Source organism: Syzygium oleosum, unplaced genomic scaffold (genome assembly GCF_021117445.2).
Source record: "Syzygium oleosum isolate NSW1041296 unplaced genomic scaffold, Sole_v2.1 Sole_v2.25, whole genome shotgun sequence".
Classification (NCBI taxonomy): domain Eukaryota; kingdom Viridiplantae; phylum Streptophyta; class Magnoliopsida; order Myrtales; family Myrtaceae; genus Syzygium; species Syzygium oleosum.
This window is the reverse complement of record NW_026607509.1, coordinates 88728-114191: the sequence shown is the minus strand read 5'-3', so window position 1 is coordinate 114191 and position 25464 is coordinate 88728. Positions and strand designations below refer to the sequence as shown.

The window sequence follows — 25464 nt, the reverse complement described above, 5'->3', positions numbered from 1 at the left end:
TAGCATTGATCTCTATCCAAAGCTAGGCAGGAAGATCTGTGAGCTCGAAACCTACAAAAAGCCCACGAGTATACTTGGACTTGGAGTACTTGGAATCGCCAGGGGATGCAAAATGAAGCCACACCTTCTTGGTCGAGAGAGATTGGTACGAGGAATCCTTGGATACTTTGACTCGGAGTACTACCAAACAAGTCAATTTACATATATGAGTGATGATGTTTATAGCTTTGGAGTCATCCTTGTCTAACTACTAACCGGAGAAAAGTCAATTTCTCAACTAAGAGCAGAAGAGGACAGAAATCTAGCCACATATTTCATCCCTTTAATGGAGGAGAACTGCTTGTTTGATGTTCTTGATAAGGACGTATTAAAATAAAGAAGAAATTATTGAGATGTCTAACTTGGTGAAAAGATGCTTAAAAGGTACAAACATACAATGAAGGAAATGGCAATGGAATTAGAGCAAGTACAATCAGTACAAAATCCCACAGTCGTTCGGGAAAATGAAGAAGAGATCGATCTCATTAGAACTGGATCAATTCGTGCTTCGGGTGGGTTCCCTTGTTGATGCAATCGGAAGTAGAAGTGGAGCTAACTTCAATGGGGGAGGATCACTCACTCTTATCGCCGAGGTGAAGATGCATTCAGTTGTCGTTGTCTAATTATCTGCGATATGATATATTGAAATCTCTTTACTTGCCTTTAAACGTGAGTTATGGAATAATGTAGATTATACTAAGAAGTATCGGTGCCCATAAATGATGTACTAAATCCGTGCACGCTTTTGATTGCTCTATCCATATCTACATTATCCACAATCAAGAAATTTCGATTAGATAGTATCTCAATCAAGATATCAACAATCAAAGAAAGATATATGTGCAATATACGTGCAATCGTGAATTATACGTGCAATCTCATATTCAACCAGTGTTCTCATAGTGCCGGTTGCTATATGATTTTGATCCCCTATGAAATCGCTCGATAGTGTGAATTTTAAGTCTCTCGATGGCTTCGAATGCAGGTACGCCTTCTTAGTTGACAGAAACTGATGGTGGTATCAAGCTGATTTGCACAATTTACCGCTTGATAGTGCAGCTCGAACGGTTGTTGCTGACTATGATTTCAACAGTTTACAGGAGCCTCGCTCTTTTCACTTTCACCACGACTTGATGTATGGAGTAGGATATTTTTTTTTTGCAAGAAGGACCAAAGAGGGAATCCTTTTCTTGAGTAGGATGATTTCCCCGCGATGCCAAGGTGAGATTCGAACGTCCACTTTTATTTTGTATCTTAGCCCGCCTTACTCCTACCAAATAGAGTTTCTTGAGTCCGTGTACTTGTTTTTTTACTAAATCTTCACCTTGACCTCAAAATAAGTCTTGGAAATCATAATACTAATCTAAGTCCAAATTAGACATTTAAATGAAAAAATCTCTTTAAACCTTAATCAATAACCCTTCTAGAAGATGTGCACAGTCCATGCACGGCTAATGCACAGAATGTGCACGGGACATGCAATCGCAAATTAGACATGCAATCTCGGATTGGACCAGTGCTCTAATGGTGTTGGTTGCTGTCTGATTTTGATCCCCTATGAATTTGCTAGATATAGCATGAATTTCAAGATTCTCAATGGTAGCCATAATGCTAAGGAAATGCAGAAGATTATGGTTCTAGGGATTGTACAAATACTTCAAAAGAAGGCATGAGGCAAAGGTCAAGAAAAAAATTCTTCCCACAAAATGGCAGACTTCTTTTGTAACAACAGCTATCTTCTATTGAAAACAATCACATGGAGAAGCAAGTTATTTGCTTCAGCGGAGTAAGACACGATTACGGATCAATTAACAGGAACCGAATACCGGGTCGAGGAGGTCAAGGAACTATTTACAAGGGAATGCTGTTAGACAAAACGATCTTTGCGGTTAAGAAATTCCAAAGTTGTCGATGCAAGACAAGTCGAACAGTTCGACAATGAGATTGTTATTTTTCTTTGAAATCAATCATAGAAATGTGGTGAAACTATTAGGATTTTGTCCAGAGTGTGAAGTCCTAATATATGAATTTGTCCTTAATGGAACTCTCTATCAATATCTTCATGATCCATAAGGAAAATTACCAGTCTCGTGGGAGATGCGGTTAAGAATTGCTAATGAAGTTGTTGGGGCTGTTTCATATTTGCATTTTGCTGTAGCCATACCCGTTTATCACCGTGATATCAAGTCGTCGAATATACTTTTGGACAAAGAATATGGAGCCAAAGTGGCAGAGCTTGCACATAATTGCACGTGAGTTGCACGTGAGATGGGTATTGAAGTAGTCTCATATGCTTAACAATGGGGTCCTAAATGCTCTTTATATTTATTAGTCATCGAATATATTTTTGGACAAAAAAATCGAGCCAAAGTGACGGATTTTGGAGCTTCCAAGTCAATGACCATCAACCAAACTCACTTGACCATAATGGTAGGAGGAACCCTTGGATACTTGGACTCGGAGTACTACCAAACAAGTTAATTTACAGACAAGAGCGATGTCTATAGCTTCGGAGGTGTCCTTGCCGAACTACTAACAAGAGAAAAGCCAATTTCTCAACCAATGGCATAAATCTAGCCACATATTTCATCCTTTTAAGGGAGGAGAACCGCTTGTTTAATGTTCTTGATAAGGAGGTATTAGAACATGACGAGAAAGAAGAAATTATTACGATGTCTAACTTGGTGAAAATATGAAGGGACGTATCGAGAACAGAAACATAACGATCACGCAGAAAATCAGAGAAAAATAGACGATGCACAAATTTACCCAGGTTCACCCTCGATTAGGGTTACGTCCTACAAAGAGATTTCACTATGTTTTCGGTTTACAGCCACTCAACTCGTTACAATGATCAGAAAAATGAGCAAAATATATATATGCCCCAAACGGGCCCAAAACCTAAACCTATATGAAATCTCTTAATCTCGCACTATACGGGCCAGCCCAAACCCGTTGAGGTTTCGGGGGCGTTGCCCCCGCCCGCTGACCGGGCAGCGAGGCACCCGTGTCGGGGGCGCTGCCCCCGAACCCCAGCATTCCGCACGCATGGGTCACATGTCGTTGGACAACACTTCAGTTTCCCTAAGCTCACGTGGACGTACCCAGTGTGAGAAACAAGGGTCCCCGAAGTATTCGCCAACTCCAACAAAATATGCTTAAACCTTCACGAGACGAATAAAGTAGCGACTAAATTGGACCGAGTATGATCACTACGAAATCCCACGGTCATCTGGGAAAATGAAGAAGATCTCGTTAGAACTGGATCAATCCGTGCTTCGGATGCGATTCCCATGTTGATGCGATTGGAAGCAGAAGTGGAGCTAACTTCAATGGAGGTTCTAATGGTACCGGTTGCTGTATGATTTCGATCCCCTATGAAATCGCTGGATATAGCATGAATTTTAAGACTCTCGATGGCGAAGACATAACGCTAAGGCATGCCTTTTTGGTTGGCAAAAAGTAGTGGTGGCATCAAGCTGATTTGCACAATTTACTGCTAGATGTTCTAGTGCAGCTCGAAAGGGTGATCATTGACTATGATTTCATTAGTTTACAAGAGTCATGCTCTTTTTACATTCATCACAACTAGACGCACGAGGTAAGATTTTTTTTTTTTGCAAGAAAGGCTACAGGGGACTTGTTTTTTTTTTATTGAAGCTTCACCTTAACCTCAAGATAAGTATTGAAAATCATAATCTTAATCTAAGTCCAAATTAGACATTTAGATGGAAAAACCTCTTTAAACCTTAATCAATAACCCTTCTAGAAGATGTGCACGGTCCATGCACGGCTAATGCACGGAATGTGCACGGAACATGCAAGCGTGAATTAGACGTGTAATCTCAGATTCGACTAGTGCTCTAATGGTGACAATTGCTATATGATTTCGATCCCTATGAAATTGCTGGTTATAACGTGAATTTCAAGACTCTCGATGGTGCCCATAATAGGTATGCCTTCTTGGTTGATAGAAGATTATGGTTCTAGGGGTTGTACAGATACTTCAAAAGAAGGCATAAGGCAAAGGTCAAGAAAAAACTCTTCCCACGGAATGGCAGACTTCTGTTGCAACAACGCCTATCTTCTATTGAAAACAATCACATGGAAAGAAGCAAGTTATTCGCCTCAACGGAGTTAGACACAGCTACGGATCATTTAACGAGAACCGAATGCTAGGTCGGGAGGTCAAGGAACTGTTTACAAGGGAATGTTGTTAGACGAAACAATCTTTGCAATCAAGAAAGCCAAAGTTGTAGATGCAGGACAAGTTGAACAGTTCATCAATGAGGTTATTATTCTCTCTGAAATCAATTACAGAAATGTGGTAAAACTATTATTTTTTTGTCTGGAGTATGAAGTCCCTCTTCTGATATATGAATTTGAACTCTCTACCAATATCTTCATGGTAGAAAATTACCCGTCTCGTGGGAGACACGGATAAGAATTGCCAATGAAGTTGCTAGGGCTGTTTCATATTTACATTTTGTTGCAACCATACTCATTTATCACCGTGATATCAAGTCGTCGGATATACTTTTGGACAAAAAATATAGAGCCAAAGTTGTGGAGTTTGCACGTAATTGCACGTGGCTTGCACGTGAGAGAGTGTTGAAATATAGTTCCATATCACTTAACAATGAAGTCCTAAATACTCTTTATATTCATTATTCATCAAATATACTTTTGGAAAAAAATATTGAGCCAAAGTAGCGGATTTTGGAGAACCCTTGGATACTTGGACCCGGAGTACTAGATATGAAACATAGAAATCCGACCGTAAAGTGGATGTCATCGCTTGATAACTCAACCAACACCGTTCAGTAGTCGCGATTCTCTTTGTTTTCCTTCTCGACTCTTGCCTGCTCTCTCTCCGCGGGTTTTTTGTCGTGGTGGCAGCCGCCTTATGCGGCGGCGGCCGCCGTTCTGAACTAGGGCAAACTTGCAAATGTTTGCCCTGAAACCACCTTTTTTTTTCTTCAGGTAAACACCCCCACCACCAAGTACTTCTTTCAAGCGTGCCCTTTCCGTGCTGGCTCTTTTTCTAATGCACAGGTGGGGGGACCAGCACGCGTCGCACTTTTTTCCACCTTTGGATAAAACGCGTAAGGAAATATTCTGATTCTTGAGGGGTCCTTTTTTTTTTTATAACTAAAGACAGAAACAGAAAGCCAATGCTTTTTGTTTCTGTTCTTCAGTTCGAAGTCACCGTCATTCCCAAAGTGGCAAAAAGGTGCTGCTGCTCCCAACCACTGTTTAATAAAAAAAAAAACCGAAATGCTAATGAAGAGAAAACTGTCCCCCCCAGAACGTACCTCCTCCTCCTCCTCCTCCTTCGCGATCGGATTTTAAATTTGGCTTATAGACAATATCTACAAGCCAATTTCTCAACTAAGAGCAGAAGAGAACAGAAATCTAGTCAGATATTTCATCCGTGATATGAAACATAGAAATCTCTTTACTTGCCTTTAAACGTGAGTGATATGAAACATAGAAATCTGCTCTATGCATATCTACTATCTAGCATCATTGAAGACTATATTATGTCTTCTTGATTTCTTGCTTTAGCTTTTCACTGGGGTTTACCATTTATCAACTAGATGGGGCCCTTACCGAAACATCCCAAGTTAGTTATTTTAGAAATATGCTATCAATGGACAAAAACGTAAATCAATAATACTGCTTTATCACTCGTGCACCTCAATTACTTGAATTTTTTCCAATTTTTATTGACAACCTTACCTGAAAAAAATCCAATCTTGAAATTTTGCTCCTTTTCCACACATATGTGTTTGCACTTTCTTTATCTTGCATCAATAATTAGATTCCATTGATCAATAATCCAAGTCTTTTGCAATAAGCCGGTCTTACAAAAAAATACTTTTAAGGTCGGTTTTTATATTAACGCAAAGTGTATGCACTTTTACTGGTATATATTCACCAATGAGCATACGAGATTTGTTTATAGGGCTCTTACAAATAAACACGTTAATTTGATTATTACAACAATTGTACTTCATACTGCTTCAACTGATTTCTTTCTTCGCTAATTTAGATATCTGTTATATTTAATGGGTTAATAGAAAAAGGCAACATAAATATGTGGGCTCATTCATGATTTATCTTACGTCATATTGGGTCATGAACTATATACAAGTCCGAGAGACGTACTGTATTTGTAACTTGCATTACGATACATCAATCTTGATCCGTATTATATTCATCATGGACAGATTGTACTCGACATAATCTTTTCAAAAATTTTGGAATGTTTCATATTAGGTCTCAACAATATTTAAGGCGAAAAATGTCCGCACCTTGCATTACAACAAATCTATCGTCATCTCATTAGCTCATCATAGGCAGATAGTGTTCAATACAATTGTTTTTTTAAAGTTTTTGAGCTATAAATCCATATGTATTTTTTTTAAGTGCAAAACGTAACAAGTACAAAAATGTAGATCGCAGGAAAACACTTCTTCTCTAGAAGGCACGTTTAGATTGGCACATGATGTTGAAAATAAAAGATCAAAACGTGTCGAAGGAACGGACCACACCCAATTAGCCCCTTAGGCACGTCAAGGATTCGCCACGTGTCGGCGCGACAAAAGCTTGATCGAAACCTTTACTTTACATATACCTATCTCTCTACTCATCTGTTTGTCTATCCTGTCGCATACGAACGTTAGTGCTAGGCACTGTCTTCCTCAGCACCTTTTCTCAAATAGGTTTTGGAAGTGCATGCTTGACGATGGCTAACGGTAATAATTTTCAAGCCTTCAGCATGAATCTATTGAGCAACGGTCTTGGAAAGATGCTGACCATTCGTACTCCAATCGGGTCTCGGTCAATGCATGTCTAAACGTCAATCTGTCCCTTAACTCCAAAGGGAAAAATTTTGTTTCCCAAGGAGTACTAATCACCCATAAAAAAACACAAAAAGAGCAAAATCACCCGTGACAAATAACCCCCAATTCACAGTAGAACTTCCTTTGGCTTGAGCTTCTAGACGTAGACATGGCGTCTAGAAATATAGTCTATATTCCACGAGATGGGTTATCTAACGTTGGCTTTCGCGCATCAAATCAAACCGATCAATCTAAACCGGGTCGAATGTAGGGTATACGTATCGACATTCAAGAGATTTTCGAGGAATAGCTCGCGATATCACTACATCGAGTAGGAATCCAACTTAAGGCCTCGCCGTTTTCATGTTTCGATCAAGCTGACGATTAATCACTGGCGCGGATCATCGTCTCCACAGGAACATAAAAAGCATGCATCATCAACTGATTCGAACCATCATTGTTTGTTCGTTTCTCTCGCCGATATCTACCTTTGCCGCACCGACATTTCGATCCGCGAAGCCCGGATGCGAGCCCAAGTGCGGGAACTTGACCATACCCTTCCCCTTCAGGCTCGGCCTGGCCCGATGCTTCCTCGACAAGTGGTTCTAGATCGTCTGTGGCCAGAACGCCACTGTACCGGTCCTCCGGAAGCTCGACTTGCAGGTCCTCAACATTTCCGTCCCGGCCTACTACACTGCCAACTCCACTGCCGCATCGGAGACCACCTACGGCCTCCACGACGGCACGGTCAAAGTCCACCTCCCAATCGTCCGCCACCAATGCAGTGGCGCCGGGCCGTCTCCTCCTAACGTGAGTTTTCGCTCCAGCCCGTACTCGGTACTCCTTCTACCAGCCCGGCAACTTCTTCGCTGCTGTTGGATGCAACAACCTCGCCATGATGGCGGAGACCGCCTCCGCCGTCATCGGATGTGCCTCCCACTGTGACGGAGGCGGCCTTGGGAACTTTAGCAACTGCTCCGGCGTCGGCTGCTGCAGGACCTCGATCCCGTCGGGGCTCCGGGAGTTTGATGTCAAGTTCAAGTGGATCAGCGACGATGACACTGTTGCCGTCAGAGAGGAATGCAGGCTCGCGTTCCTGGCGGATAAGCAATGGTTAGAGTTTGACGAATCGAAGGATTTGAGGATGCTGAGAGAGATGGAGTACGTACCTGGAGTGCTGGAGTGGGGGATTCCGAAAGAGATGGTGAGTGTGATCAGATTGAGTGGAAGCGATTCGTATGGCTGCGAGTATTATGGCGAACCGGAGAGTGAACAGTTGCCGAAATTATACAGGTGTTATTGCAGGTCTGGTTACGTCGGGAATACGTACCTTGCAGATTGTCAAGGTAAAGCAACTTTGATTATTGATACATCATTGAATCTACATGTCTCTGATTGCGCGCAATCTGACCGGTGATTTTTCTTGGAATTGGAAGAGTTTAGTCTTTCAACCGAGTGAAAATAGAAGATATGCAAATTCTAATGTTCATGTGATGATATTTCATGATTTCTAAACGATTTGCTTAAGTCTTTTTCAATGGTCTGGTGGAAACAATCAATGAAGGTTGCCGTGTAAAAGTTGTGCAAACAACAATCTGTGAATCGTGTTGACTTGTGTTTCGTGTCGGGTTTTGCCCCAACCAATACACATTTTCAAGAGTTGATTCTTGAAACAAGAAGAAGCATGGCTTATTTGCACTGGTTATAATTAATCAGCAAGAGCATAGACATTAAAAACAAAAGCTAACTAACCTTTAAAAAGGCGTGGTCTTCTGTCGGTGTAAATCTTTTGTAGCAAAACTGATGTCCTGTTAGGGCATGTCGATGAGCGACCAGAATTTTCATTGTGCAGATGTCGACGAATGCAAAGATTCAACACTGAACAATTGCCCTTGGATGCGTGAGAATCGGCCAGGGTCCTATGAATGTGTGGATCGTGACTGGGTGGTTAGATTTGTCGCTATCGGTATTCCGTCGTATACTACAAACTTTTAAAATGCTTCCGTATAGTCCTTTGATAGGTGCATTGCATCTTGTCATGTAAATGGAGCAAAATTCTGGCACTCTGCAATGGTCAACAGGAGATCTAGGAAAACATAGGCTCTTTCATTCTTTACTTCTTAGGACATAAAGAACTGCTATCCTAGTCCTTACCAAAAAAAAAGAACTGCTATCCTAGAAATGTAAAAATGATAGGAAAAGTTTTCCAAGTTTTAACTAAATTGAGACGGAGATGGAATGTTTTGTGATTTCGTGCATTACTCAAAATGATAAAATAGTTGAGCACTAAAAAAAATGGATCAAAAGGAACAGTTCTCATGAATCTTGTAGCTTTTGACAATTTGGGGCGAGTGAGGATTTTGACTGACTAAAGATTCTTTTGCTCCCAAATAAGGCATTGGCGTGGGCCTTGTTGCGATAGCTTTGCTTCTTCTTCTATGGAGGTTATGCAGAGTAACGAAGAGGAGGAAGAGGCGAAAGCAGAAGGAAAGATTCTTCAAGCGAAATGGTGGTATCTTACTGAAACAGCAACTTTCTTCCAGTGAAGGCGGCAATCATGTAAAAAATGGAAAACTGTTCAACTCTAAGGAATTAGAGAAGGCTACCGACAATTTTAGTAATGAGAGGATACTTGGACAAGGTGGTCAAGGAACTGTTTACAAAGGAATGCTGGAGGATGGAAGAATTGTTGCCGTCAAGAGATCTTGTGGAATGGTCGCCAATGTGGGGAAAGTGGAGCAATTCATTAATGAACACTGGTCATCCTGTCACAGGTTAATCATCGAAATGTGGTCAAGTTATTAGGTTATTGTCCGGAGACGCAACTACCTCTTCTTGTCTATGAATTTATCCCCAACAAGACACTTAGTCACTACCTACATGACGCAAAAAACGAGCTCGTGCTTTCATGGGAGATGCGCTTGAGAATTGCTGCTGAAGTTGCTGGGCTCTTTCTTATTTGCATTCTTCTGCATCAGTACCGATTTACCATCGAGACATCAAGTCAACCAATATAATGTTGGACGACAAGTACAGGGCAAAGATAGCGGACTTTGGGATTTCCAAATTTGTTGCGATCGACCAAACCCATGTGACAACACAAGTGCGAGGAACCTTTGGATACCTTGATCCAGAATACTTCCAGTCATGTCAGTTTACCGACAAAAGTGATGTTTACAGTTTTGGTGTCGTCATTGCGGAGCTCTTGACTGGTCAAATGCCAATCTCCATTGTTAGGCCTGAAGAGTACAGAGGTTTGGCAGCATACTTTGTACTTTCCATCGAGGAGAACCATTTTGTTGATATTCTTGATTCTGAAGTCTTGAAGCAAGGTAAGGAAGAAGAGATGATCTTGGCAGTTGCTTACCTTGCAAAGAGATGCTTAGACCTCAAGGGGAAGAGACGACCTTCAATGAAGGAAGTAGCTATGGAGCTGGAGAGGATTCGAATGTTGCGAAATCCTTCCCGTAATGTACAAAACCACGGCGACATTGATGTTTCGAGTAACAACACCAGCTGGGATGATGTTTGGACATCCATGAGGTCAGATCTAGATGTGCATCTAATATCATTTCCGGATGTTCATCCACTTCTAGATACTGAATCTTGGTGAGGAATCATCGCACCAATGCGCTCATGGACTGCGCGCCTAAATGGTCCTTTTGCGAGTGTTAAGGTCGTTATCATTGGTTTTAGGAAGAAATAAAGTTCTATTATTGGTTGAAATTTGAAATTCACATGTATTCTATTGATTCGGAATTGTTTTTGGTGGATGTCCTATGCGTGGCTAATGAGGTGAAAATTAGGTGCTGAATAGCTAGTACCAGCTTGTACTTGATCGGAAGAATTATTTAGTTCTTTCTCTTGTCAATGAAGATTTTTAAGAATTCATTCCTAGTATTTGCCATTTTCCAGGACATCTGTTTTCTCGTATGTCTTTTGTTTTTTCCCCTCTGATATGGCACTCTATCCCTAGCTTCTTAAGGTAAAATTTAGGGTCAATAATTGCCATTGTCACTGGGTTATTCATGGCATTTTGGTTAACAACCAAATGGTGTTGTGCACTAGCTTCTGTCGTCTACCGCTCGAATCCCGTCTTCGAGCTCATAACTGAGCGAGGGAGTTCCTTCCTTCTACATGATGGTGCTGGAGAAATAACATGCGTGTGTGCCTCTGGCAATGGTGGTCCATTTGCTTTTCCGCTCCATTCTCTTCCTGACATTCCTACTGCACAACGCATCGGCCCAAGCCACGGCGTCTCTAGCAAAGCCAAGTTGCTCCCAATACTGCAGAATCATTGCGATTCCTTTCCCATTTAGAATTGGAGAAAACTGTTATCTCAACAAATGGTTTGAGATCAAATGCGACTTTGAGGGCCCGTTCCTGGCCAGTGTGGGATTGGAACGTTCTGGAGGTCACTCTGGCAGGTGGCGACTTATCAAGAAGAACAAGGCATCGTTCGCGTCCTCTCTCCGATCATATACTCGAACTGCAGCAGTGCAGGAAATACCAATGCTTCGGTTAGCTTGGAAGGAAGTCCACTTGTGTTCTCTCAGATCAAGAACAACTTCGCCGCGGTGGGCTGCAGTACGCTGGCGTTCCTGAGTGACATGGAGTCGACAGTTGTTCAGTTCGGGGACTAAATTGCATTTCCACAGGTGCATGATATTTCATAATGGTTATGCATGCTTTTCCTCTATGCTGTTTAATTGTTCATCTAAAGACCCTCCTCACCTAGATTTAATCTGCAAATATAATATCTCAAAAGTCGCAACATTTTCTGATTAAGATAGGTACATTTTCCCCCATAGCAGTATAAATTTAAGTTGTTGGCAGCACAAACCAAGTCCCCGGGAGAAGCAGCAGTTGTAATTCAGAATCTATACTTACTCTGGTCGGGCTTAGGATTCTGTCCATTTCCATGTAAGAAGAAAGGAGCAATATGCACTTTCAATCGTCCATCCATGCTTGGATGATACTATATTCAAGAATCTGGGCTGTTGTCAACCATATGAAAAGAAATGGTGAAGATGTGAGATCATTCTTCCCCATCATTCTATATACGTACTAAGGCTAAGGTAGCTATATTCAAGATCAACCTAACTGGACACTAACAGCTCGATTAAGTACACGAAACCGGAAACCAGTCTCTTGGTTATTCACTAAGAACTGGTCTGAGCACCAAACTTCCAAGGAGAGAGAGAGAGGTGGAATTCATTCATCGCCTTTTAAAACTCCAAGGAGGAGCCTTAATCCCCGGCTGCAACTGCAATATACCGTAAGCCAAGGGCCTCTAATGCCCAAGTCGATATAATCTTCTCCTACATTCTATAGATGTAACCGGTAAAGATGTTCCGGCGTCTCCATCTACAACCTTTGATATGTAATAATCTCACTTCCCTTGATTACAAATTGTCAGCCTAGTCATTATGTTAATGTCACGGAACAACATGTCCCCCAAAATTGAAGGAGAGAGAGAGACATGGGAATCCCCCAAGTAGCACAACCACATGAACGATTTTCACGAGCTGCACAACAGAACAGTTGCTGCCAATCCATGCTGGTCCGCAACAAAGCAGCTCCAGCAAGTTAATATCTCCACCCCCAGATTGCAGTCTCAATGCAATCCGTCAGCGCAATCAATGAAATCATCGATCTCAATCAGTCCGAAGATCCCATGAAGCCTAAACGTGAAGGAGACAAAAAAACTACAAGCTCAAATAAAGCGACCACTGCATATTGCAAAGCAAAATTAACAAGCCTTATCGCTTATTTTCTCACTATTTAAAATATATATATATCTTAAGAAGTCTAGGCCATAATGAGAATCCAATGCTGGGAATCCCACATCTGTTTATGCCTACAGAAGGCAATGTATTGTGTATTGAAGAGGCAACCGAGCCCAAGAAATAAAATCGTGTTGTGTTCTAAACTCCTGGCTTTCTAAAGTCTCTCCATCCTCTTCTAGAATGATCCCTTCCTATTAGAATCTAGAATCTTGTTATCAGTTCGGTAAGGTGATATGGTTAAGTATGCTATTCACTTACAATGTGGAACCTGTGGATCATAAATCTGAAACTTTAAGTGTTCAGTTTTGAGAAGCAAATACTTAGGACACTAAAAGGCACTCTTCTTGAAATGACAAAGTGTGCCGATGTGTTTGGGGATAGCATATCTATCTCACTTGTTTATTTTAATTGTCCATTTTGGTATCAGAGCTGTCACATACCTAATTTATTGCGGAATCTCTACGGAAAAAAAGAAACGAAGCGTCAAGATAAGGGATTAGTTTGAACATGTACTAAAAATTCGAGAAACACACTAAATAAATTAATAATTCAAGATGATATTTCACGTTGAAATAAAGTTTAGAAATCATATTGAATAAATAAAAAATTCAGTCATACGTTCAGTAGTGGGTCAAAATTCAACATCTATTTGCTTCATTTTTCCATTTCCGTACGGTCCGGACTCGAAATATGTTCGCCAGGAGAGACTCCCTGTCGCTCGCGCTAGACGAGCGATGTCGTCGCACCAAAACCCTGTCCGTCCGACCTCAACCTCTCTGTACTTTGCTCGCGTCGCTTCTTGTTGTCGTCGCCGTCTTAGTCTCTCTCCGGTCGCCAAAACCCTCCCCCCCCCTCTCTCTCTCTCTCTCTCTATCTCGCGCGCTAGGCAATGTCTCTCTCCTCCATTTCTGTGAGGTCCGCCGCATTTAGCCGGATCTCGTCCGAGCTCCTCGACGATCGCGTGAGCCCTCGCAATCCTTTGTCTCGCGGTTTTGCTCTCTCTCTCTCTCCCCTTTCCCGGTTTCCGCGACCGACATGGCGTTCGATCGATCGACCGCGCGCGGTTTCTCGGTTGGTTTTTGATTTCGGCCCTGACGGCGGCGGCGGTTCTTCTCGCAGGGTTCTGCGGCGGCGCGAATCTCCTCGAGCTTCCGGTTCGACGGGAGAGCGAGCTCGGCGGGGAAGCGATTGGTGTCGCGGGCGAGGAGGTCGTCGGAATTGAGGTGCTGTAAAGATAGGGACATGGACGTGAGCGCTTCCGCCGTCGTGGACGGCGTCGCTGAGTGCTCGCACGGTGAGGGTTCTCTCTCTCTCTCTCTCTCTCTGATTGTTCTTTTGGCCGTAACTGCTGCTCTCTTGTTTTTTTGCCTGATGTTTTGTCGTGGCTGCAGAGATTGAAGTTAAGGAGCCTGGCGTGTCGACGCTGTTGATGAATTTCGAGAACAAGTTCGATCCTTACGGTGCTATCAGCACGCCGATATACCAAACAGCTACGTTTAAGCAAGTAAGATTCGATGGGACTTCCTGCGATCGATGCCTAGTTCTTGTTCCTATTTGATTAGTCTTGGCCAAGAAAAATAGAAGCAAAAAATTTCCAAAAGGGAAAGGTATTGGTGTCTGTAACATTGTGAATGCTACGGTGAATTCTTTCTTGTTTGTGACTTTCGACAAGCTAATTTGCAGCCTTCGGCCACAGAAAATGGTCCCTATGATTACACCAGGAGTGGAAATCCCACTCGGGATGCTCTAGAGAGGTATGGTCATGCTTGATGCCTCTGGATTCTTCTTGAGCTTACTTATGTTTTACGGATGTTTGTATTCCTTAGCCTCCTCGCGAAGCTGGACAAAGCCGATCGAGCATTTTGCTTCACTAGCGGAATGGCTGCTTTGGCTGCCGTCACTCATCTTGTTTCAAATGGTAGTTACTCTTTTGCATGCTTTGTTTCATATATATTTCGCTTCTGTTTTGTAAGTACTCAGCTTGATGAAAATGAATTTGGGATCATCAGTAGTTTGTATTCTTTTTTGGGGTTGCTTGGAAATATTGAGATGTTTGTTGTTGTTTCGTGTGCTAATAGACGGGGTAAAAAAAAATGTGCAGGTGAGGAAATTGTTGCTGGAGATGACCTTTATGGTGGTACCGATCGTCTGTTGTCTCAAGTAACTCCAAAATATGGAGTTGTGGTGAAGTCAGTTTTATTTCTACTTTCGTTCATTTCTTCTAAAACAAGTTTACCTATTTTAATTACCAAATCAATGTTTTAGGCGGGTAAATACAAGTGACCTACATGAGGTTGAGTCTGCTGTTGGTCCCTCTACCAAGCTTGTCTGGTTAGAAAGTCCCACCAATCCACGGCAACAAATTTCCGATATACGAGTAAGTTCTCTCCTTCATCACAGATTTCTTTGTCTATCAGGTTAGCAGAAGTACTTTCAGAAGACACATCCATGTGCACTTCTGTGCAAGTGCTTGCATCCATTTTAAGTTTGCCGCACAAAATTATTCTTCGTCTTTTTTTCGAAACATTGTCACTTGAAAATTCTTAAGTAGCGGCGGGAGTTATAATCTTTGTCAAGCGACTAATATACAGGAAATGGTGTTTGAATTCGTGTAAATCCTAGTGCAAACATTGGATAAATTAGGTGCGTGTTCATAAATATTGTGGATATTGATGTCCTATCCATACACTAGACCCCTTGCTTCATTTAATCAATGCTGTTAGTAATTCGTAAGGTTCACATCCTTTGGTTATGCCCGTGAAGTTTCTATTAGTATTTATTTTGCAATGAGATCAAGGATTATCAATTCTGTCTTCGAAAGATACACCTCTTGCCCATAAACAAATGGAAATGTTATCTTGTTAACTTATGGAAAAATCTTTTTCCACATGTGGTATGTAATGCAGACAGTGGATGCATTTAAAATTAAAACAGCATATGTTTCCAGCTGTTCACTTGATTTGTTGTTTCTTGTGAGAGTACTGCCCTGTTGCATATCTCTGATGAAAAAATGCTTTTCCTTGGTGCCTTCTAGAAAATAGCGGAGATAGCTCATGCACGCGGTGCCCTTGTATTGGTGGATAATAGTATCATGTCACCTGTATTATCACAACCACTGGAACTGGGAGCAGGTGGCCAGATTTTGAAGTAGATGTTATTTGAATATGTACCCAATGCAAATTGCATGTTGCTTATTATTACGTGTCCTTTCTTCAGATATTGTCATGCATTCTGCCACTAAATTCATATCTGGGCATAGTGATGTCATGGCGGGTGTGCTTGCGGTGAAAGGGGAAAGGTAAGAACTGCAAACATGAAAGTAGTTCTCTTGAGAAGGCATCTGCAAATAGTTATGAATAGAGGAAACCCACCTTGGTATCTGTACGAGCTGTAGATCTGGAAGTCAATATTTTAATCTTGATTACTGTTAGGTGTCGCTGTTAGATGTGAAAAAGTAGCGGCTTCAATGTCAATTTTATTCAAATTTACATATTGCTTCTTGCAAAACCCTTTTGAAGTCCTTGATGCATACGATCATCTGCTCACATGCTTCACTTCGCTCTATAGTCGGGCAAAAAGGAAAAAAACTGTCTTGCCAGATTTGCACTTTAATACAAGCTTTCCATGTACTGGTCTTCTGTATAAAAGTTCAATGTTTGGCTAATTAAGTACTTAGTTACCATGATTTCCCTTTCTGGATGGGCTATTCAGTAATCAGTTTATCTGAACTTTGAGTTATAAGATGATATCCAAGAGTTAACAGGACTTGAAATTTCATTTGTTGCACATGTTTTTTCATATTGCTTGGCACCATATATTTTGGATTTCTAGCATTATGTGTTTCACTATTTCAAGTCTCTTGTCTTTGGTATAACTGGTGTAATTTCAGTTTATTCTCCAACCAGTCTCTTGGTGAAAGCACCTGTTATGTTCTATGTGGTTTTCCATTATTAAATTTGGAGAAACCTTGCATGCAATCCTTGCCTTTCCAATGGAACAAATCTCATGTAGGTAGTTGCATAACTATTTCATAGCTCACTGGACGATGTTAGCTTCATGTTAAAATGCTTTTCTTTGATTTATTTTCCTTCTGACATTTGGTTGTTGCTGACCTTTGCCCTTGTCAACGCTCAAAAAAATTTTCTTGTTTTATTCCCCTGTTTTTACATGTTCCAGCTTGGCAAAACAGTTATATTTCCTCCAAAATGCCGAAGGTTCTGGTCTAGCTCCATTTGACTGTTGGATCTGCTTGCGAGGTATTAAGACCATGGCTTTACGGATTGAGAAGCAACAGGTGCAGCTTTATGTCTGCTTTAAGACTACCTGCTTTTTCAGTTTGAATGTGCTTTTCCCACTTTCATTGGAATAAGCATCCGGTATGCTAATCTAAGCGCACCAAGAAATTTGATCTTGAAACCATTGTACATCTTTGGACAGGAGAATGCACAGAAAATAGCCGAGTTTCTATCGTCCCATCCCCGAGTGAAGAAAGTCTATTATGCAGGTCTCCCTGATCATCCAGGGCGTGCTTTACACTACGCTCAGGTACTCGGCGGAACTGAGACTCCCTACTTTGGTGCTGAAGAATCTAGATTGACCTTAAATGTCAATTGCAGGCTAAGGGTGCTGGAGCTGTGCTTAGCTTTGTAACGGGGTCCGTGGCGCTGTCAAAGCATATTGTTGAGACCACCAAGTACTTCAGTATAACTGTTAGTTTTGGTAATTTCCCTGAACTAAACTTGCTCCTAACTCTAGCAGTTTCATCCTTATGTGAAATTAGTGCGTCATGCAGTAAACCTTATATATGGCGGATGATTACATTAAATTCTCACCATTATGTGTAGTTCCTTTCATCTTAAAGATCACATGGTGGAATATTGTGCTACTTTGTCTTTCAACATATCTTTATAAATATATGAAGCAACAGGCACCACTCGGTGTTTGTAATCTGCTTCTTAGAGTGAGTCTCGCTTAATTCTTTCTCATCTGATACAACCTCACGTTCGAAATATCATTGGCCAGTCGGTCCTTACTGAATTATGGTTAATACTTCTGGGATCTAGCTAGTTCCAATTCGGTAAAGTACAAGAAAAAAAATCCATATAAACACGAAGCAGCTACCTTCCGCTTGATTAAATTTGCAGAAGAATCTGTTTACTGAACTAAGTGGATTGTTTGACCCCCAAAAAAAAAAAAACTAAGTGGATTGAGAATTAACATTTCGAATGCTTGGAATGGAATGTGCGTGGACTGTGCCAATCAGTGCTCACAGCCACCTTTGAGGTTAACTTGAATCTTTCACTTGTTAAATTTGATTGACAGGGAGTGTGAAGTCCCTCATCAGCATGCCATGCTTTATGTCCCACGCCAGCATACCAGCCGCGGTCCGCGAAGCTCGGGGCCTGACAGAGGATATCGTTCGAATATCCGTGGGAATCGAGGATGTGACTGATCTGATATCTGATTTGGACACTGCTCTTAGGACTGGACCGTCTTAGTTGCTTGCCCCAAATTGGGAGACCTCGTAGGTGCTTTGCCCTGTCCTAGCTTCTATCCCTAGTGTAACAACTCTGGAAATGATGTCAAAGTTATGGTTCTCTGCTTCCCAGTGATTCTTGGTTTTGCCATTTGCTCTCTACCACAAAGAAAACTAGTTTAGCCGTGAGTACGAGAGAGGGAACAGGATTTGTCGTATCTAATCTATGGCTTCTGTTCTCAGTATATTTTCTTCCCATTTACAAAGATAGCGTTTGCCTGTTGGTGGTTTTTAACCATTCTTTAGTGGAGCAATGGAAGGTTTCAAGACAATTCTTTTTAACAAGACATACACTTAATCTGCAGAAAGCTCTTTTCAACTCATCTCAAGTGCATGTTCATGTATATGGGTTAGCAGAAGAGGGTTCTGACCATTAACCAAACTTGAAGCACTGTTTTCTGCGATTTGGTTTGGTCGAGTACTTTTTCGAGCACATGGTTTACAAATTAAACCAGACCATCTTTCCTAGTTTGGTCTAGGGCCAACATAGATTATTCGAAGTAAGTTTTATTTCCATTTGTGGCGAATCTATGTATTGTTGAGTATAGACTTTTGGTTTGTTCATGAAGTTTAATGCTTCTAAGCTAGTATGGTGACTTCAACGAAAGAAAGAAAAATTGAGAATGAATAACGGTGTAGTTCGGTTTCAAACGGAACCAAATGCCAAAGTTAAGTTGGTTTTATTCCTATTACGATACGTTTTGATTTTGCTTTGACGTCTAAATCACATCAAACCACAGCCTGCTCGCCCCTAAAGAAGACACTCCTCAAGTCGTTAATATAGCAAAAAGTAGGCCGACGCATGCACTTCCCAGCCTAGCCAAGAGCCCAACTGGATAACATAAAACACACCTTCAACGCTTAGAAAAAACGAAAGCTGATGTTAGGAACACTCAAGTGAATGAAAAAAAAAAAACAGGGGGAAGCAACAGAAGAAAAAATAACCAAAACCACTGCGTTTAAGCTTTCCTCAAAGGTACCGAAACTGATATATACATTTGACACATATCAAACAATTACACAATGCCAACAGGGAGCAACAAAAGCAAAAGGAAAGGCAAACCACATCAGTCAACATCAAAACCTGTGTCCGTGTACCCTAAAAGAAGCAGTCAAATCACAGGCCGCTAAAACCTTCAAACACACCAAATGCAGCAAAATAAATAAATCCTAGCACAATCCTAAATAATTCATCTCGATGAATTCCGGAGTCATATATAAGTCCCAGCTCCCACATTATTCATCTCTCTTTCTCCAAGAACAAGTGCGCTCCCATCGTCCTCGTCACTAACCCCGGGATGTCAGTCAACAATTCTTTTTTTTACAAAACAATCGATATCTTCGAGGACCAAGTCTTAAGCATCTTCCTTCTAAGTGACTATGTACACACTCTTTTCTCCTACGACGATGATATACCTGCTTGTAAACACAAAACAAGTGACAGTAGCTTAGGAAAAGAGTTCCAGCTCAGGGCAACATGCTCTCATCCATCCAAAAGACAAGAACCCCATAAACAGCATAATCAGCATCAACGTACCGTTCAAATAGTTGCTATTCACCGCCAAAATGTGCTATTCACTGCCAAAATCTCCATAATTCAAGCTTTCTGATATAGTATCCAACCGCCTATTGTCTCCTGTAACACCGATACAGTTATCTGAGTAGGTCTTTGCATCTGGGCAACAAAGATCCTTATTGAGGATACTTACCTTGTTCTCCCCTTTCACGAGAATCCAGAAAGTTGTCAGCATCTGTCGCTAAGAAAGGTGAACGAGGATAGCTCTCCAGTATATCTGAACAAATTTAGAGCCAAAGTGTTATTCGTGATGCTATCACATAGCAAAATACATACTATTGACGCAGATGTATCGAGACCAACAATTCTCAAATCTAGGAAAAGTTGGATCTCAGTGGACATTCATATGCCAAAAGGATGATGTACGATCAACTCTAGGCACACATGGAAAGAGAAAAGGACAAACCAGACAAACCCGAACTTTGAGAGAAGTCTGCTGTCAGGTCTGATAGACTGAAATTTCTGGGTATCTGACCCAAAAAACCAAATGAAGAAGTGTCTGCATCCAAAAGGGGTTCACTAATGGGTTGCGATGTAGAGTCTACACTACTGAAGGATGCAACAGATGTGTCGCCAATAGGTGGACGTGTTTCCAGGACATTGTGATCAGAGCCAAACATGTACGGTGAAGCACCAGAATAGCCAGCTTCAGTTTTAATCATTCCCCCATTAATCCCTGGCCCCAGACCCCCCATGTTTGAGGTCTGACTAGAAAGCATAGTTGGTGGAGCATCAATCCTACTGGCATGCGCAGACATTTGCATTGCAGTGTGCAAACTTGTAGGAAGTGGCGGGCCACCATTGGCGAATGCATTGGTTAAACCAGAACCAATGGATCGCTGAATGTTTTCTGCGCTCAATGCTGGTCCTGTCGTATAGCATGCTGGATTCTGAGGTACTGTTAAACGCATTGCCAAGTGATATTAGTAGACTAAGGTATAAATTAAACAACGGAAAAGGAGGGCGGGCTGCAGGTGGGTTGGGGAATGGAACTTGCAGGATGTAAAACCCAGAAGATGGAAAACAGAATGAGCACCATATCATTTCTGTGAACAGAATTTAAAAGTGAATAAACATCTGTTCTTTCCATTTCAACAGTTATTTTCTCTAGAAAATTATCTGCTTCTTTCCCCAAAAAAAAATGAGTAGAAACGAAGGGAGAACAATCTACGTTAAAAGTTCTGAGCCAATAAGCACAGACATATAAAAGGTTCACCTCATAAAACAACATTTGTTACTCCAATTCACTCATACGAGACCATATGCATGACCAACAATGAAAACAAAGGAAAAACCCACTATGCTAGGTAACACTATGAGGAAACAACAGAATAAGAGTTTCAAATGCAAATTTGCACACTTCAAGTATTATTTTTTGACCCAAAAAAAACAGTATTATTTGAGGGTAGATAATGAACTTATCCTGAATATCATAGTAACCACAGAAAGTGTTCGTCACAGTCAACAGAAACAAAATGTCTAACCGTAGCAAAAACAATCTTACATGTTGGCATATGAGTTCCATTAGAAGTTGGAAGACCCGACGCTCCACTAGATTGCATCTGCCGCATTAATTGAACCTGTTGCTCAAGCAACTTGTTGAATTCCATTATCTGGTGTTTTACCATCAGTCTCAAGTAATAGGCCTTGAAAAATTCTCGGTTCTCCTCCTCCAGCTTTTGCCAGACTGGAAAAAATCAACAAATAGTATTTACTAGGAAAAGTCCTATCTGAATAGGACTCTTAAGGAAATGGCAGAACTTCCGAACTCATGAAGGTACAGCATGGTACCAACCTCTACTGGAAGTTTACCAGCTCTTGTTCTAATGCAATAACTGAAAGCCCAACGCTCGACAGAAATTCTTGTTATGTCCAACAACCAGCAATATTAACAGCTCGCAAGTGAAATTGTGAACGCTTAAGTTCAGGACTAGGCAGTTAGGGATTTGGTCAAATTCAATATTCTCAAGGAAAACATAGCAAGAGTACTTTATGAGAGGCCAGATAACTCAGCCAAAAAAGTACTTTCCTCTGCCCTAATTTTCAGGAAAAGAAAACGGAAAAGCTGACTAAGTTGGTCTCCATTCCCCAGAAAGCACACAGGGTATCCCTAACTACAGATAAGCAAAAGGAGAGGTCCTGGCCATGTCTATCTACTGTCATCTTCATACGGAAGCAACAGGAACCATCATTTGCAAGCCCCACTATTTATTTGCCAGGTTCTCTTTCGGTCAAGTAGCAGGCTTGGAAATATTCAGTAAAGGAAAGAAAGACATTCGATTACATTTAACCCCCCCCCCGGCCCCCAATAACAAATTACATATTGCCTGCCTGGGAAAGAAATGAAAGAGCTTTCATGACGAAAGAATATCCCTAATACTTTAATTGCACGATTTGGACTTCAACTTTGATAGTGTGACATTCATCCAGTTAAATTCTCACACATGCTGAAAATTTTTGGGAAACAAGGGGTTTCCTTTGAGTGCCTATAGGGGATGAGTAAAAGCATCTCGGGATGTTCACAGTATTTCCCTAAACAATTCTCCATAAAGAATAAATAACTCATCGGCACCTTAGATCTTGATGGAACTTTAGGTCCAAGTCTAACCTTTTCATCGTTCCAAACCAATAGCTATAAAGAATTTTGCACATGCAAACGCGTCTGATTATGTTCAGGATACACTACAAATGTCTACAACATATCACCTAATGCTCTCAAGATACGCTACAAATGTTTCCAAAATATAAACAAAATGCTGTTGATTGGCATAGCGTGATGTTTTTTACACGATGCCTACGTGATTCGAGTAAAACAAATGATGATATAACAATCAATGAAATAAAAAAGTTTAGGTACCAAGTTCTGTAAAACCAGGATCAATTTTCGCCTGCTCCAACAGTGTATCCACGACTTCCTTCTGGTTCATGTAAAGCTGTAGACACCGTTCGATCAGGTTTTGAACCTGTAAGAAAGAAACAACAAACAGAAAAAGGTCAGACTTCTATATCAAGATTCTGTGAAGGATATAAAAACTTGACGAATCGATCACGCAAGAACAGAAAACTCATTTTCCCGCTTACCAGTTGTATATCTTGACGTGAGACTCTCCTATCTGTTCCACTTGACATGCTTGAAGATTCTGGGCCTACGGGAAGAAAGTAAAGTACAGATTGGAGAAATTGTCTCCTAGAGCCACATCGAATGACTGACAAAGTTCAGATGTTCAGCTTAGGATTACAATATGTCAGCGAGCAGAAAACTGCAATCAAATGCAGGAGAGCAAAAAATCCACATTTCAGTAACAAATCATATAAGCAGAACGTGCAATATGAAGTACAAGGGGACGCTGATTGCAACAAACAGCATTTCTTGAATGTAATAATGATGGCAGCAAAAACATCCAAATGTTCAGAAACTGCATCTAATCATGTAAAAAATCATCGTCCAGAGGAAATTCTCCGAACAGAGAAGCTAAAGATCTGGATTATCACATGTCGCAACAAAGGCAACTAAACGGGAAAATCCTTCATCGAAACAGAAAAAAAGTACAAATATACTACATAAAGACATGATTAACTTAGCATTAAAAAAACAGAAATTGAAATAAAGGGTTTTTTTTTCTATAATCGTAGTAACTGCTGATTGTAGGGCTTCCTGTTTTCCAGACATTTCACGTGCACTGTGTGAATGAATGTACTCGAGAAGTTCAGGTCAGGAGAATCATTCGAATGGTTTATTTCTTCTAATGCCGAAACTCATTTGGGTCATTGGCACGATTCTGTCTGTCAAGCATCCAAAATTACAGAGAACTCTTTTCAAACAACAAATTACATCAACAAGAACCTTATCCTACTCAGTGGACTGAATCCTCTCCAGCCCCATTGCGTTCGGTCCTGTTTTGGAAATGGGATTATCACAGAACATATCGCCGAGGGTAAATCATCATCTTAAAATTATCGTTGACGTGTAAAGGCAAAGGTTTAGATTAACTCGGAAAGTTAAGTCACAATAAAGGCATTGTTAAGCGCGCATGCGTACTCTCTACGGACGAGAAAAAGATATTTCCTTTCACGAGAACGCGAGAAAATGCGATTTTCCGTAATTTGTCTCTGCTACTCATCTAGAATCCATAAACTCACACAACTTGCTATCATGAAGAGAATCTCCAAAACCCGAAAAAGCCGTAACACCATTACTACAGCTCGCCAAAAAAATCTAGAACGAGGAAAAACCCATCAATAAAGCCTCCGATACCAACCGGATCATCGGCTTTCGTTCCAGCTAGAAACGGCTCACTCAACCAAAACCCCTCACCAAGCCATCACTTCGCCTACTTCTCCTCAGCCAAAGGGAATCCGATCCCGGTCACACGACCCCCCGACGACCGAAACAGAGCCCTAGGGTTTCAGAACGCGCCCGATCACGGGATCAAGAGGAGCTCGCGCTCGCCACCCCAGAGCGCCCCCCCCCCCCCCTCTCCCAACGGCCCGCACCAATCCTAAAACCCTAACGCCGAGCAAACCGGAAATCCAGCACGAGTATAGAAACTAGGAAAATCACCCAAACATGCACGAACGAATGCAGAAACAAACCCACCGCGCATCTCGCCGGGACGCGTTCGATCAACGACGGCACCAAGACCTTCCCGAAGGAGGAGGAGGAGAAGGAGAAGGAAGAACCGTCGAGCAAACAGAGCTCGGGATCGGAGGAGGAAGGAGCCGGAATCGGAGCTCACCTGGAGGATTTCCGGCGAATCCGCGGCGGAGAGAACTCGGATTTCGGCCGCGATTGTGGGGAGAGAGAGAGATAGAGAGAGAGGGAATTTGTTTTGGGGTGATCAAAAGCTTTCGGTGACGCAATTGGGGGAGGTTCGGTTCGGTACGGTTCTTGTTGTGTTTTGTCCGCGTCTGGCGAGTGTTTTTTTTTTTTTTTTGCTTTTTGCTTTTTCTTTAAAAAAAAAATTGCACCCAATTAGGAAAAAAAAAAAAAGGAGCCGCATATATATATATATATATATATATATTGGAGAGTGGGGAGGCGTGACACGTCGGACGGACGTGGAGGGAGGGAGTGCGGCCCACGTGGGGATCGAGGTCAAGTTAGGTCAACGCAGCCTTCCCTCCCCTCGCCTCCGCGCAGCCGCTGTAAATTGTCAATGTCACGGTCCATTCCGTGGGATGCCCGCGGCGAAAGTTTGATCTTCTGTGTTGACAACGCCATCTTTTAATTAATAGGATATTGCGATATCGCTGTTTTTCTCTTTAAGAAGAAAATGTTTCTATTGAGATTTTACGACATATCGTCCCAAGTCGGAGCACTAGACACAAATAGTTCCTGATGTTCTCGATGTGCAATGTGCTACATGAATCTTTAAATTTGTTTAATTCGGTCTCTGAACTTTAGCTCAATGCGCAATGTTCGTCCCCGAACTTTTAATTTGTTTATTGTGGTCCCTGGACCTTTGATACGTGTTCAATTTAGTCCCTATACTGTATCACGACGTTAAATGTTAAACATGAACATGAAGAAGGGCCCCGATCAGAATTCGAAAATCACATATCCAAGTGGATTGAACGGTGCTGGCTTTGGCGATTTCTCCATGAATCTTTAAATTTGTTCAATTTGGTCCCTGAACTTTAGTCCAATGTGCAATGTTCGTCCCCGGATTTTTAATT

General features: G+C 41.5%; 2 protein-coding genes and 1 pseudogene across 11 annotated transcripts; 2 read left to right on the top strand and 1 right to left on the bottom strand.

Annotated features, from left to right (window-relative positions):
• Positions 1-7818: 7818 nt before the first annotated feature.
• LOC115674808 (wall-associated receptor kinase-like 22) lies at positions 7819-10578 on the top strand (annotated as a pseudogene).
• A 2823-nt stretch (positions 10579-13401) lies between these two features.
• LOC115674828 (cystathionine beta-lyase, chloroplastic) lies at positions 13402-18497 on the top strand. Of its 2 annotated transcripts, none has more exons than XM_030597340.2 (13): positions 13402-13665; positions 13796-13970; positions 14068-14180; positions 14360-14430; positions 14503-14594; positions 14778-14865; positions 14942-15053; positions 15711-15807; positions 15893-15974; positions 16853-16970; positions 17114-17221; positions 17293-17395; positions 17999-18497. In XM_030597340.2, exons 2-13 carry the CDS (start codon positions 13919-13921, stop codon positions 18172-18174), a joined length of 1212 nt encoding a protein of 403 aa, XP_030453200.1. In that variant the 5' UTR covers positions 13402-13665; positions 13796-13918; the 3' UTR covers positions 18175-18497. The 2 variants fall into 2 exon arrangements, with proteins under 2 accessions (XP_030453200.1, XP_030453199.1); XM_030597339.2 differs by having other exon boundaries at positions 13403-13637.
• A 656-nt stretch (positions 18498-19153) lies between these two features.
• On the bottom strand, positions 19154-24643 carry LOC130134398 (uncharacterized). 9 transcript variants are annotated; one of them, XM_056302903.1, is made up of 9 exons: positions 24525-24587; positions 23028-23048; positions 22870-22934; positions 22646-22751; positions 21293-21475; positions 20195-20686; positions 19922-20005; positions 19750-19848; positions 19154-19628 (listed from the first exon to the last, which is right to left on the bottom strand). In XM_056302903.1, the coding sequence occupies exons 3-8, from the start codon at positions 22915-22917 to the stop codon at positions 19784-19786; spliced, it is 978 nt and encodes a 325-aa protein (XP_056158878.1). In that variant the 5' UTR covers positions 22918-22934; positions 23028-23048; positions 24525-24587; the 3' UTR covers positions 19154-19628; positions 19750-19783. The 9 variants fall into 9 exon arrangements, 7 of the variants coding, with proteins under 7 accessions (XP_056158878.1, XP_056158877.1, XP_056158879.1 ...); XR_008814445.1 differs by lacking the exons at positions 23028-23048; positions 24525-24587 and adding an exon at positions 24386-24513 and having other exon boundaries at positions 19750-19838; positions 20204-20686; positions 22870-22994; XR_008814444.1 differs by lacking the exons at positions 23028-23048; positions 24525-24587 and adding an exon at positions 24386-24511 and having other exon boundaries at positions 19750-19838; positions 22870-22994.
• Between the last annotated feature and the right edge of the window lie 821 nt (positions 24644-25464).

Coding starts and splice junctions, on each gene's coding strand:
- LOC115674828 (XM_030597339.2), top strand. CDS start 13,566: ATGTCTCTCTCCTCCATTTCTGTGAGGTCCGCCGCATTTAGCCGGATC. Junction 14,431..14,502: donor ACTCGGGATGCTCTAGAGAG/GTATGGTCATGC, acceptor TGTATTCCTTAG/CCTCCTCGCGAAGCTGGACA. Junction 16,971..17,113: donor TACGGATTGAGAAGCAACAG/GTGCAGCTTTAT, acceptor ATCTTTGGACAG/GAGAATGCACAGAAAATAGC.
- LOC130134398 (XM_056302897.1), bottom strand. Junction 20,006..20,194: donor TCAAAGTTCGGGTTTGTCTG/GTTTGTCCTTTT, acceptor AAATTTGTTCAG/ATATACTGGAGAGCTATCCT. Junction 19,849..19,921: donor TCGTGAAAGGGGAGAACAAG/GTAAGTATCCTC, acceptor TCGGTGTTACAG/GAGACAATAGGCGGTTGGAT.